Genomic DNA, 17,062 nt, shown 5'->3' with positions numbered 1-17,062 from the left:
CACCAGGGACATACGGGTAGAAACTGAGATATCTGGCTTCAGGGCAAGGGCTGGAGATGCAGCTTTCTCTCGGATGCAGGAGCTGGTAGAAGCTGTTGTTTCTTTGTTGCGCCCTTCCCCTTCCCAGTGTGCAGACGCCATATCTGAGTCTCCACCAACCTGGCTAACACTGTTCATTTGCCCTGCCCTGGTGATTCCCGGAGACCCCACCTGACCCAAAGTTCGGGTGTTAACCCAAGCCACTTGCAGTGGCTTTTCCATACAGACAGCCTGTCTTGGCTTATACTACAGACTTTCCCAAAATTTCTCAAAGGTTCACAAAACCCAAACAAGCAGCATCTGGTTTCTGTGTGCCCTTGCTGAGGAGCCCTAAGGCTGGCATTAACCACAGGCAGTCTCAGTTTGCAGCTGGGCCCCTTGAGGCACCCACAAGCCCAGGACAGGTGGATTGCTTTGTGGCTCATGCTAGGCAGGGCACAGGTTGTGGCTGAACTTGGCCTGTGGTGGAGCCCTTCCCAGGAGGCCCTGCGAATGGGCACACCCAGGAGGCAGCTTTGGACCAAGCCAGAGCATCACCCAGCAGCCTTCAAGGACAGCACACCCTATTCAACAGACTTGGCAGGTGCCAGAGCCCTGCTAAAGTGAATCCTGCTGTGTAGGGTCAGCCCCTGCACAACACTCCCCCACTGTAGTCACAGCCAGTCCTTACAACCGTGAGCCTGAGGGTCAGTCCCTCCCATTGGCATCATAGAAGATGGTAATTCTAGTCAGTTTTAACAAAATGCTACCAAATTGGTGGATGAGCATTATGACTTAGTAAGCCCAGCAATAAGGGATTTCACCAGAGATAATGATTAAAACCAAATATCAAAAATAAGCTTAATTTAAAAAAAGGACGTCGGACTTACCATAACACACAGTGTCAAATCAAGATTTTCAAAAATAATAAAACATATTCAATCACATTGCTTTCACTAAAATTTAAGGATTTAGTGAGAATATTACTTTGAAACTTCATTTTGCCTTTATCTCAACCTTATAAAAATTTCTAGAAGCACAGCAGTACACATATCTAAATATAATTTATAAATAACATGTATATTTGCGAGGTACAAGTTCAAAAATTTTGTTGATAGGCACTTACAATCAAAAACATGATTGCTCCAGATTAGGGAATGACCTACTTAATTGCTTTCAAGAACCAAACAAGACAATAAAATGTGACACTTTTTTAAAAAATGGGTGTAAGAAAAATAAAGAGTCGTGGGGCAAATAAGCACATACATGCCCACTTCCAGGGAACAGTGACTACACAGCTCCAGCCTGCTGGTGTCAGGCAAAAACACTGCCCCAGTGTGACCTAATCTTCATTTTCATTAAGGTCCAGGTCTCATTGTAAAATCCTCTGGTTTTTAAAGCTTGGCAGTGTATGAAACAGTACTGGGGGCTAAATAAACATTTTTGTAAGCCCCGGAAAGTTTAAGGATTGCTAGTTTGTAACCTCTGCTCTAGCTTTTCAAATAGAAGAAAACCTAACTTTTTTTAAGTAAATGATTTATTACTTGAAAGCAAAGGGATCTATTGAAACTTTTAAAGAGCAATCAGAGAATTTGAGAAAGCACATTTCAGGAGAAAAGTAAATTCTCAAAGTATGAGTATACACTGCTAAAATTGGTGGCTCTTTCTCAGATGTGAAAATAACTGACTCCTAATTAGGTATGCTTTCTCAGCCAGATCCTCTCTAACCCTACTTACAATCCCCAGCCCAACCATAGCCCATCTAAGCTTGGAAAATAAGCACAGGGCAAGGTTCAAGAATGGGATGATCATATCAGTTTCACACATTATGTTTTAAAAAGAAAAACAAAAGCTGAAAGTTTAATGACTTCTTAGGCTGGTTCAAAACATCCCTAGTAAGATGATTTTCAAGGTTCTATTTGAGATGCCTTGCAAGATGCCACCATCTGAAATATCAACTATATGAGGGACAAAAGATTTGAGGGAGTTGGGTGGAGTGAGATGATGAGCTTTGGGGCAGGGGGATGGGGGAGGGAATTCAGTTTGAAGTACCAGAGGGACATGCAGGGATGTCCTGAAAACAATATACAAGCACAGATATCAGGGAAGGGCCAAAGCTAGAATATAGATACAGAAATCATCAACTTGTAGGTGCAGAGAAAAGCGAAAAGACCTTGAAAATATGAGAGAACATCTAAGGAAAACACAAAGTAAGAAGAGCATTAGAAGCTGGCACCCTGGGACACTTTACGGGGACGACAGTGTGGGGGGTGGTCTCCTACAAGGGCAATGACAATGCCAAGAATGAGAGGCTGTGGCGTAGCGATCAGGACGACATGCCGGGTGCCCACATCCCTCATGAACATAAGGGAATGGTTACAGGGTTGGTAGCTGGCAACAAGACAGGTGCCATGAGCCTCAAATAAGAGTTTATAAACAGCTGAGAATTATGTCATTGGTAAGCAATGAAAAGAGTTCTGGACACCTTCCCTGCTCAAAAGTACAAATTTTGGGAAATGAGTAGCCTCAATTCTGGTTCATGGAAGAAATACAGGCTAGGCTAAAGAGGAAAGTCAGGTTTTAATCATGTCAAAAAGACAGAGGAGGTGCCCTGTGAAGTGGGGGTGTAGGCAAGTGGCTACCTCAGAACAGGGACCCTCAGAGCGCAGAGGAAGACCGGGGAGAGCAGATGCAGAGCAGCACATCCAACAGAAACAGAACATGAGTCACGTGTGTCATTTTCAATTTTCTAGTAGCCACATTTTTACAAGCAAAAGAAACAGTAATATTCATTAATGATATATTTTACTTAACCCAGTGTATCCAAAATAATTGCATATCAAATATAAAAAATGACCAATAGTTTACATTCTTCCTTCCATGCTAAGTTTTCAAAATCTAGCATAGTGTGTACTTTCCTTACAGCACATCTCAACACTGACCACACACGGTTCAAGTGCTCAGTAGCCACACATGGCCAGTGGCTACTCTACAGAATAGACAGAGAACAGTTTAGTGGTAACAGTACAGGAGAAGATGAACAACTGGAGGGGTGTACATTTTGGATGGTCAATGAAAATCAGGAAGTGAGGCACGGTGAAAGTTACAAGCTCTAAGGCATTAAATAGAACGTACAGCCCCACAGCAGACAGAGGATCAGTGGTGGGCAGCCTGAGTCCGAAGAGTACCAGGTTCAGCCTTCCAGGGGCCAGGCCACATCTGGAATGGCAATGTTGAAACTGGATGGTAGTTCAGCCCAGCATTCTCAGTTTTACAGAGGGACAGCTAATGCCCAGAAAGATGGACCGATTTTCCTAATGGCCTACATGCAATTGTACAGGCATCCTTCTCATCCGGATGGTTTATTCCAAAGTTGCTCTAAGTATCTTGATCCCTGTCTTCAAAATTAGCAATAGCTTACTTCTAGCATAGAAGGAATACATAAGAAGCACCAGGCGAGCTACCTTCAGGGTAGCATTCACTGCTACACAAAGGCTCAACTCTCAGCAAGTCCCTGCCATTCTTACCTTGTGAAAGAAGGCAGCGCCCGTCAGCACCATGGACAGCTCACAGGAGTAGTTGGAGTTGTAGAGCCAGGACTGATGAGAGATGTCCCACGCGTGGTACCGGCCAGGGAAACCCACAATGCGGTCCCGTGCTTCTCGCCACACCCTTTAGAAACACAAGTACATGCACACACCTCAGTACAAAGCCATAAGATCATCAGAAACTTTCAAAATGACTGTCTGTATTTTGCGGGCTCTGGCCCTTACGCTATTACTTCTTTCTTTCTCCTTTTTTTTTTAAATAACAAAATAAGTCATAAGCCAAAGAGGATAAAAACAAATTAAGAGTGTCACGTGTAGCTTCCTTAATAAGCACCTGCTTATTGTTCCTCAACTCCTGGCAGCCAGCACCCATCAGCCCTTACAGACAGAACAAGCTGGAATAACATGGAAAGGGGCTAACTAAGTCAGGGGTCTCCAGAGTGGGGTATGTACTGCAATTGGCTAAGGAGCAAGAAGAAGATAGCAATTTTTATTTCTATTTATTTTTAATCTTATTTAATTTCTAAAAAAATTGTTTTCAATGAGCATGATACATTAGTACAATATGATTTGTATATGATTTACGCATACTGCATACTTCACTTCTCTTTTACTGAGAGGGTATACCATAAAAGAAACTTAGGGACTACTGGGCTAACCACAGGAGACGTGCCTGGAGTAAGCTGCAACAGCCTTAATTCCTGATTGGAGCCAAGCTGAGGGAGAAACCTGAAAAGAAGAGGTCTACAGGACCATACAAATGAAAGATTTCATAAATGCAAGAAACAAACTGAGAATTCAGTATGTTTCCAGGATAAACTTATAGGTAAGGTAGAGCACATAAAATCAGTTCCCCAGCTTCCCAGGCTAAAATCGTAGAGCTGCAAGCATTTCTGCTCCACAGACCCCGACAGCAATGTAGAAGTGCTTCAGGAGTCCTGTAAACAATGAACTATCACCTCCCCACTCCACTCCATCGTCAAACGGGGATTTAAACTACATGAGAAACTCCCTCATCGCTTCTATGGAACTACAAGTCCTAAAACACATGATTTCATTTCGAAAGAGTTCCTTTCCTATTAAATTTGAAAGCAAATAATCTAGTCCATTAGATGAGAAACCACAACTTCTATTCACAACATTAACAGCCTATTCTAGATGGGCTTTCTGTCACCTCCTACCCAAATCCTTACCTCTTTCCTAATTTACCTCCTAAAACTGACTCCGAATTACTAACCTAAAATGCTGTGAGATGTTTTCATAATATAATTTGTCATATCCAGGATGTAAGGATTGCTAGTAAGTACCACTGACATAACTAAATGTTATATCCACACTCCTAAAAATTCTGATTCTAGGGGCTAGCCCGGTGGCTCAGGCAGTTAGAGCTTCATGCTCCTAACTCCGAAGGCTGCCGGTTCGATTCCCACATGGGCCAGTGGGTTCTCAACCACAAGGTTGCCAGTTCAATTTTTCGACTCCTGCAAGGGATGGTGAGCAGCGCCCCCTGCAACTAAGATTGAACACGGCACCTTGAGCTGAGCTGCCGCTGAGCTCCTGGATGGCTCAGTTGGTTGGAGCGCATCCTCTCAACCACAAGGTTGCTGGTTCAATTCCTCGAGTCCTGTAAGGGATGGTGGGCTGTGCCCTCTGCAACTAGCAATGGCAACTGGACATGGAGCTGAGCTGCGCCCTCAAGTTGTGCGAAAGGACAACAACTTGACTTGGAAAAAAGTTCTGGAAGTACACACTGTCCCCCAATAAAGTCCTGTTCCCCTTCCCCAATAAAATCTTTTTTAAAAATTCTGATTCTAGGCATTCTTCAAATGCCTATTGCTCCTACTGGTCCTGAAATAACAGAAGAAAGAAAGGAAAACTGAATATTTCAATCATCTGTTTTGGCTGATTTAAGTCAATATAATATGGTATAAGAACTATAAGATAGTTCTTAATAAAGCAAAATCTCATTTGCTACACAGTATCAAAAGGTAACATATCTAATTTGTTAAAGGCTGTCAACCATGAAATGGTTGACTGAGTGTTAACTATCTATTACATAAATAATAAAGAAAAAAATCAATGTGGAATTACTGGCATAAGATAAACTCAACTTAAATAAAGGCTTATATAAATTCCTGGGATGATGCATCGACAGTTCTGATCATATGGTCTAGATGGATATTGGAAAGTCAGGCATTTAAAAATATCGATTATAAATAATGCTACCAATTTGCATTTAAAAGGGTTATAAAGAATCATTTCCATAATATTATATTCAAACGTATGCTGCACTAAATATTTGTAATCTATGTGCTGCATCACAGATCATGCTTTGGCATACCTTCCCTTTAATGAATTATTCTTTAACTGTATTAAAAGTATAATTAACTACCTGTACACTACGTTAGGGGAAAAGTTTCAAAGGTAATTTCATAGCTCAAACTTAAAAACAAAGAAAATTCACTGGATAAACATAACGTCACCAAACAACTAAAGAGAAATTTTTAAATAATGAAATCAAGATACTATTCCACTGAAAAATCTGAATCATGACTAATATCCTGTTAACATTTCAAATTTAAATATTATCACCTTTGAAATAAGTGCATCAATTCTACCTTTTCGTGGTATGAACTATGGCACATTATTTACCACATTTCCATATTAGATATTCAGTTAAGTAAAAAAAAAAAAAAAAAGTGTGTGTGTGTGTGTGTGTGTGTACGAGATCAAACAATTAAGTTCGTGAACTCATCCTAGAAAAAGTGCTACACACCTCACTGCTGAATATCACTATAGTTACCATCAAAGTACTCCCCTTGGGAAGCTATGCACTGATGCCAGTGCCTAGTCCACCCTTCAAAGCAATTTTGGAACTCCTTTCCTGGAATGGCCATCAGAGCTTCCTCGTATTACCCTCGATGTCCTGAATGTCATCAAAATGTCTTCCTTTCAATATTTCCTTTATTTTCAGGTAAAGAAAGAAGACATCGGGGCCAGCTCAAGTGAGTAGGGAGGGTGTTCCAATACAGTTATTTGTTTACTGGCTAAAAACTCCCTCACAGACAGTGCCGTGTGAGCTGGTGCATTGTCGTGATGCAGGAGCCATGAATTGTTGGAGAAAAGTTCAGGTCGTTTTCATCTAACTTTTTCACGCAGCCTTTCAGCACTTCCAAATAGTAAACTTGTTTAACTGTGTGTCCAATTGGTACAAATTCATAATGAATAATCCCTCTGATACCAAAAAAGGTTAGTAACATCGGTGCAACAAGTTCGTGAACTTAATTGTCACACCTCGTATGTGGCCTTTCATGACTGACTGCTTTCACTTGGCCCATTTTCAAGGCTCACCCGTGTCGTAGCATGGAGCAGTACTTATTCCTTTTTATTACCAAATAATATTCCATTGTATGGATACATTTCATTTTGCTTATCCATCAGTTGGTGAATGTTTGGGTGGTTTACACTTCTTTGGTTTTTGTTTCTTTGACAACTGATTTGTTTGTGTATGGCAAAACAGATGTAACCTAAAACTTACATTTTAACCATTAAGTATACAGTTCAGTGGCATTAAGTATACTCACATTGTTGTACAACTACCACTCATCCTTCTCCAGAACTTTTTCATCTTCCCAAACTGAAACTCTGTACCAATCAAACACTAACTCCCCACTCCTGCCTTCCTCCAGCCCCTGGCAACCACCGTTCTACTTTCTGTCTCTGAATTTTACTTACGCCTCATGCAAGTGAAATCGTATCATATTTATCCTTTTGTGTTGTTTATACTTATTGGTTATTATAAACAATGCTGCTTTGAACATTCCCGCATTGCTTTCTGTATGAATATGTTTTCAATTCTCTTGGGTCCCCTTTACCTGTTCCTTAAGAACACGTTGCCTCATTTTTTGCTACATGAGCTGAAGTCAGCCAAGATCTGTTACCTTTTGCCAGAAGGAGGAATTTTTGTCATACCTGCCCTTTCCTTTTGAATGTAGGTCTGTTTCATTCCCATTCAGGTGAAATAAGAAAATTGGGGAGATTAATAAAACTTAGATCAGGGTGATAAAAGGTTAGGATGTACAGCCAGAGATAATTCATAAGTTCTAATAACTAGAGGTTAAACCTCAAATTTCCAATAATTGTAAAGAAAGACATTAAAAGGCTTTCCATTATTCTCTCACCACTTGGAAATCTGTTGACAAGTGGAAAGGTCAAAAGTCTTCCAAAATCAAGAACCATTGGAAACAGCAAATGACAGCTACCTTAATAAACTCCAAACTCATCAAAGCAGGACTCCTTATCTAAATCATCCTTGGGACCGAGAGGCGACTAGCAATTCACCTGTTAACACCCCTGCCTCTGGTCACAGCTCCGAGTCCTTTCGCACGCTCTAAACTGCATCGTGCTATATCAGAAATACACCACCTCCCCCCCCTCACCACCACCAACAGCGACAACTGTGATGGCCAAGACCATTTGTGGAATCATCACATGGCTTTCCTCCTTTCTTATAAACAGTAGAGTGTGCTGGCTATTTATCATCATGGTACAAAGGCACATACTCGAGTTTGGTGGGATTTTTATCACAGCTAACAATAGACTCTTGCCTCCATAATTAGTAGGATGTCAAAGGAAATGGGAGAAGTTGGGTCGAGAAGAGGAAGAATACATGTTCTAATTTCTCAGAAATGTGTCAAATAATTCTTTTTAAATGGATTTGAGACAAATACAGCAATAAAGCTGCTGCTCCTTTCACCTGACCATCTGCACTTATCAAGCTGAAGGAAAGGAAGCCCGAGAGCGAGGTAGGTGAGGTTTTCAGTGATCAGAACAAAGGCACAGAGAAGAGTTCTCCATCCTGGATCCATACTTAATTTGAACAAGAGCTCCAAGAAAATCTACTCCAATGATCCTCAAGCTATCTTTGGTGAAGAACTAATTTTCCTGATTTTTTTTAATTAAAAAAGTTTATTATTCGACAAAGAAGCCAAAAACATACAATGGAGAAAAGACAGCCTCTTCAATAAATGGTGCTGGCAGAATTGGAAAGCCATGTACAAAAGAATGAAACTGGACTGCTACCTGCCACCATGTGCCAAAATTAACTCAAAATGGATCAAAGACCTAAACATAAGACCTGAAACAATAAACTGCATAGAAGAAAACATAGGTACTAAACTTATAGACCTTGGGTTCAAAGAGGATTTTTATGAATTTGACTTCAAAGGCAAAGGAAGGAAAAGCTAAGATAAATGAATGGGACTATATCAAACTAAAAAGCTTCTGCACAGCAACAGAAACCATCCCCTAACTTATTATGGATTATCACTTCTGTAAAATACAATAAAAATGAATTGCATGGTTTCTTAAATATGAAACCAAAAACACAAACAACCAAAGAAAACACAAATTAGACTTCATGAAAATGAAACTTCCGTGCTTCGAAAGTGAATTTGTGCATTAAGAAAATGAAAAGACAATCCACAGGAGAAAATATTTGCAAATCTTACCTGATTACGTGACTTGTACCTAGAATACATAAAGAACTCTTACAACTCAATAATAAAGAGACAAATAACAATGGGCAAAGGACATGAACAGACATTCTCCAAAGAAAATATACAAATGGTCACTAAACGTAAGTAAAAATGCTAAACATCATTAGTCACTAGGGAAATGCAAATCAAAACTGTGCTGAAATGCCACTTCACAGCCAGGAGGACGGCTGTAATTAACTACTACTGACCAGGACGTGGAGAAACAGGAACCCTCATACACTGCTGATGGCACTAAATGAGCTTGGTGCAAAAGAAATTGCGGTTTTTGCAATTTTTTTTTTTTTTTTCATTTTAAATTGCAATTACTTTTGCACCAACCTAATAAAATGGTACAGCCATTCTGGGAAACAGTTTATCAGTTCAAAATGTTGAACAAAGGGTTAGCATAAAATCCAGCAATTCCACTTGTGTGTGTGTGTGTGTGTGTGTGTGTGTGTGTGTATCCAAGAGAGAGGAAATGTTCACACAAAAATTTATACATGAATGTCCACAGCAGCATTATTCACAATAGCCAAGAAGCAGAAATGACCGTGCTGTCCATCAGTGGATAAACGTGTATTATATATCCATAAATATGAATGAAGGACTTACACACGCTACAAGATGGATGAACTCTGAAAACACTGTTACGTGAAAGAAACTAGTTACAAAAGGGCACAGACTTTACAGTACCACTTATATGAAATATCCACAATCAGCAAATGTATAGACTAATGGTTAGTATATAGACTAATGGTTAGTAGATTAATGGTTGCCTAAGGCTTAGAGGGGTTGGAGGGAGATGCTGATGGGTACCGGGTTTCTGTTGGTGGTGATGAAGACTTCTAAAATAGATTGTGGTGATGGTTGCGCAACTTTGTAAATATACTACATTTATTTAAATAAGTGAATTGTGTATTTAAATATACAATTGGTATATTTAAATAAGTGAACTGTATGATGTATGAATTACATTCAGTAACTGTTACCCAATAGTGAACTGCAAGACAAATGATCAAACACTTGGGTGTCACAGTAAATGTCAAACTGCTTTAAAAGTTTTTAAATGCTTACCCTCAATTTTAGTACCTACCTCCATGGGCCAGCATACCAGTCCATGACATAGTACTCTCTCTTACCTGCAATGTTCCCTCAAGTGGGATAGGTAAGCCCCAATAAGAACTACTAAACTCAAGAAAAGGGTATAGTTTAGTGGTTGAGTGTAAGTTCTGGAGTCAGACAAACCTGCGTTAGAATTCCAGCTCTGCCACTTACTTCCTAGCATCACGGTTTTGTTCTCTGAGATCTCAATTTACTCCTATGTAAAATGGAGATGACTACAACTTACACCATCAAGTTTTAGGAGGATTAATGAGATAAACCAGACCAAGTAGCCAGCTAGTCTCTGGCACACAAATGGGTGCAACAAACGCCATGCATGATAACCACCTTCTTCTCCTCCTCTCCCTTTTATCTCTTGGATCTTTGCAGGCAAACCCATCTTTCCCCAAATCTTTCAGGCCCCAATTTCGGGCACTGTTCCATTGCCCCAATACACACAGCCACATGTTGTTTCTGCCTGCCTGGGAGTTAGTCCCCACTCTCTAAACAGAAGACCCACGTGTTTCCTTCAGGGAACTACTACCCTTTGCCTCCACTCAAAGCCCATGTGGATTTCGGTTAGAGGACGATCTACTCGCAGCTCCAGGTAACCCTGGTGTAGCCAATCACAAAATTCCATCTCGCTAGCCTCAGAGGAAGAGCCTATGAGATATGAGAGCAAAGGCAACACAGAGGAAAGCAGAATCCACCAAGGAAGAGAAATGGAATGCTCTGACATTGCCTAAGACCCGGGATCCAGCTACGTCTTCAGTGAGCCCTTACTACCGCTGTGGATTTCTCAGTTACTGTGAGCCAGTAAATCCATCTGGCTCCCCGAGTCAGGTTTGACTTGGTTTCCTATCACTTGCAAATGAAAGTGATTCTTGATGGAAAATCAGCTCCTCACCGAAACCCAAACATGATTTCATCGTGGCGGAGGTGAGCGTCATCGTCAATAGACAGGATGGCCTCGGTCTCGATTTCATTCCAGGGCAAGAATCGATTATTCAAACTGTTCTTCTCAGTACGGACCACCTGTGAAAAGGAAGGGGAGACACTAAGATCAATGCCACCTCACAGAACGCAAAAGCAAAACCGCCGTTAGGCCGAAGAAGCCTGGTGAAACTTCCCGAGCGATTTTGCCTGGTTACATACCACTTGTAAAATCTAGCACATAACTTTCAGGAATAAAAACTGCCTCATCACTTAGGAAATGGATAAGAATTTCACATTTTAAGCTTTCTTCATCTGCTAACTAGTTTTCTTGTGAAACAAGCTAAAAGCTGAGGATTATTTTACATATGCAATAAACAGCCTAGGGAAATTAAAAATAACTTTCCCAAGAGGACACAAGGTGGCAGAGTAGAACTGATATTATGATTCCCAGCTCCGGAATCCCCCAATTTGTTCATAAACTTGAAAACCAAACTCAGAAATCCCTTGAGTCTAAGTCACCTCTGACCAATTTTACAGCTTTTTTTTTTTTTATTGGCATAAAAAAAAAAAAAGATCGCCTATCCCATTGAGGTTAATTCCTTCACCTTTGTAATCCCTACGTACCCACAGCACTGACTACACATACAAAAGCTTTTTTCTTTCAGGGTGTACCTAAATTCAGTAAAACTAATAACTTCTGTCCACAGCAATCCCAATTCAAAGACTCGCTATCCAAAGTGACCCATATATGCAGAGCAGTATTTTCTTCATAAAACAAAGGTTAGTGCCCAAACAGAACACTATAATTAATAAAAACTGTATTGAAACCATATCTCAGATAAGCAGTTTACTACAAGGGAGGTGGTCCGTGTTATTCACCTTGACGAGGATGCAGCCTTTGATAGCTCGTTTTCTTTTTATGGCGTCTATCTAATTACTCCAACTCATGAGACACCATCATATTAGTCTCAAAAACCAGAAACAAAGAGAACTTCCTGAGGAGTCACTTCTTTTAGAAAACCAGGATGGGTCATCTTACTTTGAACAAAATGTTTTACTTGTATTGAGGATAACCTCTGCCTAGCATGATGAATGTAATTGTATTGGGGTCTAAAAGTTTATTAAATTTCAAAGGTACTTCCATGACCTCCCGAGTATTGTCTCTTCAGCTTAAAATACTCTCTCCTATTCTTCTACCAAAATGACTGCCCCTGGAGACCCAGCTCGTCAGATACCTCCCTGCCATTCACTGCCCCCTGTTAAAATGAATCACTTCTGTGTTCCCAAACCAGTGTCCTTCTACTTCAATTAATTCATTGCAGCACACTCGGAATCCAATTAGTTGAGAGCTGGAAGGAGATCACCCAGTCCGACCTCTCACTATTAATACGTGGGCAACTGGCAAGTGGCAGAGCTAGACTCTTAACGCGTACCTTCTAACTCCAAATCAGTCTTTTTCTGCTAATCTTACATTCAGTTTATAAACCTCATTAAACCAAAGCCCCATGGAAAATGCATTATTAATTTGTGTACCATCAAGAAAGAAAATTGCTGCTAAATAAGAAAGCACATGTATCACTTAGAATGTTCACTAAAGAGCTTTTTCAGACTTTGCCTCGGCCCCAAAGGAGTTCCTCCCAAGTCGAGACCAGGAGGAATCTGTAACAGATTTGCTGCTACACAGACCAGATGTCAGAGCCAAGTGACATACACAGAAATCCATCTTGCCCTGCAGCACATCTGACCAGGAGAAAAATCCCTGAGCTCGTAGCTCAAGTCTCCCGAGCGCAGATTCATCAGTGACAGGACAAAGGCACTGAGGACGAAGAGAGGAGCCAGCAGGGGCAGCCAGCCACACACACACCACGGTAGCTGCCAGGCAGCATCCTCAGGAAGGGTGGGAGGGTGGCCAGACATGGCAGAAGCTAAATGCCAACCTCAGCAATGGTAAAATGCCATCTATCTTAAGACGCATCTGATTTCAGACATGTGAAAATGTAAAATAATGTCCACCTCAGAATCAATGGACTACGGTAGCTATTCACTCAAATGCCCTCCACAGAACAACCCTCATCACTCATTTTACTTTCCTAACATGCTTAGCATTCCCTTAACACAGAACAATCCTGCCGCTCAGGTGAACAAAGCTCCCCCTCAAATCTAGCGGTGAATATACACACCCTGAAATCCAGCAGTGAATACATTCAGCTTAAAATGAAGAAAAAAATAACTAAAAAATCCAGTTCTTGACTACTCCATTGTAGATGACCAGCTCTGTGGGTTAAGCCCCAGCAGGACAATCTACAGCAAAATCAGTAACCCAGGAACACACACAACACAGAGCTTTGCTACTCAATGTGATTCAAAGACCAGCAACTCGGGCATCACCTGGGGTGCAGAAATGCAAAACGACAGGCCTTCCCAAACATACGTCAGAGCCTGCCTTTTAACAAGATGCCCAGGTGATTCCTATGCACGTTCAATTTTGAGAAGCACTGGTACAGAGGAGTTTTAAAAGCATGGCTTTTGAGTCAATTAGAATAGCTTGAGTTCAAATTCCAATTCCACCAAATACTAGATGTGTGAACGCCAGTAAGTAATCCCTCTGCTTAAAGAGCACCGTGTTGTATGGAAAAACTGAAGCTGTTTATCAGCCAAACTCGACAATCCGATAAACAATCTAACGTTTCCTTGAAAAACAAGAAACAACAAAAACTAAAATGTTGGTGATGTAAAATAAATAAAATTTAAAAACTAAAATGTTCAAGATGGGATACTGAGCGTATCCCATTTTTTGTCCAACTTACAAAGTAAATCAAATCAAGAGGACCTGCTTGTCCTTTGGAAGCCTTCCACAGAGCGGAAGGTCTAATACCAAACGTGTTTTGGCCACGGTTTCACAGCCACTTTTCTGAGCAAGCTTATTCAAGTCCATTAAAAGGCAAGTCCATTAAGAACGAGTATGGTGGGTTCCAGGAATCTAGTGTGCGTGCCACCTCTGCTTCTCCTGGCACAACTCCAGGCTGGAATGCCAGCAAGATGTTCACGATTAGGGACCTGAGGCAATAGCCATCAGAACAAAAGAAAAGCTTTACAGATTCAAAGAAACGCAGCACCAAGGACGGCAGCAGCTTATCTGTGGTTGGCTCACCAACAACTGTGGTCAGTAAGTCTGCTTTAGGAATTCAGAGCTGTGGTTCTCAACGAGGAGTGATTTTGCCCGGGACAAAATCATTTGACAATAACTGTGGACATTTCTGGTTATCACACCTGCTGCGGCGGGGTGGAGAGGAGGGGAGCAACTTGCATCTATTGGGCAGAGACCAAGGAGGCTGCTAACTCCTACGAAGCACAGGGCGGCCATCTACAATAAGTGTCATTGGTGCCACTGCTGAGACACCAACTTAGAAAAAGCCATCAGGAGACAGCCAAGCAAACTTCCAAAACTAAATGTAGCTCATTATTTAAAGACAATCACCTGTTCCCCATAACTAAAAAGAGATTTCTACTTTTGTAAACTTGGAAAGTAAAACCTAAATGAAGGGGTAGGAGGAAGAGCAAAAAGCTTTCTTCTAACATAACAGTTTAACTTCAAAGCTACAGTGCTTAAAGGTTACAAAAAGCACCACTGTCACCCCAATAAATTTTCCTTTAAAAATACATAAAATGAATGTCACACACACATACACAAAAAAAAAGCCTAGCAAACCAGCCATTATCAAAAGGACAAAAGACTGGCACCAAAATCAGAAGGACAGAAGACTCAGTCGGAATGCAGACACGCAGACCAGCATCCGCCTCTAAGAGTTTGAGAACTGGCAGATCAGAACATTAAAGTATGTCATGTTTAGGATATAGTCTCATTTTCGCTGATGTTGTTTTGTTTTGTTTCAAATTAAAACAATGCTCCCTCCTTCTTTACTAGAGGCTACTTTTTCATGTCTTCTGATTACACCTTAGTAACTTAGGAACATGAAGGCTTGCCTTCAAGTTATTGATTTAACTACTGGTACAACATTCACCAGAATGTATAGAGCTCAGGGCCATACAGCAGATGTTCAACAAATGTTTTATAAGTGAGTGAATGAATGAATGAATAAAAGAATGAACACTCGAGTAGGAAGCAAGACCTAATTTAGCCCAGTTCATTCTATTTTCAGAGTATGGAATAAAGACTTGAGAAGTTTATATATAAAAACTACGAACATTCAACATAGTAATACCTTTTAGAATCTAGTTTTCTATAGCAAAAATCCATCAGCCCACAGCAATCAAGTCAGGAGCAATGCTCACTAACGTTCATTTTTCTTGTTTCAGGTACAATGCTCCCTGATGATGCTTCACTAGTTCTTTCTGTTTACCATCCTTCATAAAAGCCTTGACTTTCTCATTGCATCTTTCTCTTCATCACAATGGAACAGTACAGCAATCATGGCCTAGAACCCTACCGTATGCAAATGTGTCCATGATCAAAAAATAATTAGTGACTTAACTATTAACTTGGTTGTTGAGGAATTCTGGAGTTGATGAATTATAAAAGAACTACTACTCTGATAGGGTCCTTTCTCCTAGTACGTTAACAAAACATTTGGCTTCTAAATCCGGGCAAAATCAGCAAATCCACATTAATTAGCAAAGTATCAATTCACATCATAAACTGGGTACAATGATAAATCTGATCCCCAACTAAATAGTTAGCAAATATCTCTTAATATCTAAGGATTGATTTAGGTGACTCTATGGCGCAATGAATATCTAAGGATTGAAAATGTAAGTAGTTATTGCTATTAACAAGGAACAATGGAACAGTTCAACAATTTTAGTGACAGTTACTCAAGTGAAGGAGAATAATGAATTTGAATTCAAATGGAAGAACTACCTAAATAAGGAAACTTTTATAAAAGCAGCTCATGATTAATCATAGGCAGGTCTTTGAAGTTGGTAGGCAAGAAAACTAGGATATAAAGAGATTAAGTGAATTAACCCTAGTCATAAAGTAGACCAAAAACAGAACACAAAAACATAGGACAGATGTGAGAATATAATTAGAAAATGTACATGGAAAATACAAAACCATACGAACATATAAAGCACCTACTAGATTCAGCAATTTAAATACACTTATAAATGTCCTTTATAAGACCAAATTTTGCCCAGCCAAACCCAAGTCTTGTCCAATACACACACATGCATAATACACTTTAGTAACGAACCCACTTCTGAGAATGAAACACGTCTGTCAAGCCATCATACAGGCAACAACAGTAAACAGCTACTAACTTTTGTCCTCCATCCAACCCTTTCCTCTCACTTAAAGTAACCCATCATAGAACTTAGAAATTAAGAAAATGAGGTCTAAGAAGCAGCTTATCATCACACATGTACCTACTTGTGAAGTATGTAAAATAGAGCTTGGGGTGATTGGGTGGAGAGGTGATCCAAAGAGAAAGAACAACTGAAAAAAGGAGCACTGAAACGTCTTGATTTTTCAAAGGACTCATTCAGGTAATGAAGTGGTAAGAGCAAAACACTAGGAAATGCAAAAAAGGCAAAGGAGTAATATGCTAAGACAGTGAACTGGTTTTCCATTTATAACTTAGTTAAATTTGGGTGTAATAAAGTATTAAAAAAAACCAGCATGTTTTAGGTTGTGAGATAAGTCTGCTTTAACTTACAAAAGAATAAGTTGTCAACAATCCCCGTGACACTATAGAGCCTAGGATAGAGGTTCACCATCAAATGAGAGAATGCATATAAAGAATATGACAAATTGCCTACGAAGCACAGAGAAAATGATCAAAAATTGTGCAGTTATTGTAACATGAGATTAGTACAATCTTTTTCAAATTTGTAAGCATTTTATTTTTACATGTATGTATATGTGTGCATATTTACAAATGTTTTTATGTATTTTATATATAT

The 17,062-nt window shown here is 40.1% G+C and overlaps 1 protein-coding gene across 3 annotated transcripts in view; it reads right to left on the bottom strand.

Moving 5' to 3' along the window:
* Positions 1–17,062, bottom strand: part of EXTL3 (exostosin like glycosyltransferase 3) — a 106,268-nt gene that overhangs the window by 10,139 nt on the left and 79,067 nt on the right. For all 3 annotated transcript variants that reach the window (XM_081077276.1, XM_081077275.1, XM_081077277.1), the window contains exons 4-5: positions 11,112–11,239; positions 3,546–3,690 (exon numbers count right to left, since the gene is read on the bottom strand). In XM_081077276.1, coding sequence (XP_080933402.1) covers positions 3,546–3,690; positions 11,112–11,239 — 273 coding nt within the window. The remainder of the gene's footprint in view (positions 1–3,545; positions 3,691–11,111; positions 11,240–17,062) is intronic.

The sequence above is a fragment of the Rhinolophus hipposideros genome, assembly GCF_964194185.1.
Source record: "Rhinolophus hipposideros genome assembly, chromosome: 16".
NCBI classification, from domain to species: Eukaryota; Metazoa; Chordata; class Mammalia; order Chiroptera; family Rhinolophidae; genus Rhinolophus; species Rhinolophus hipposideros.
The sequence above is the reverse complement of the archived record's forward strand: the minus strand, read 5'-3'. Positions and strand labels throughout refer to the sequence as shown.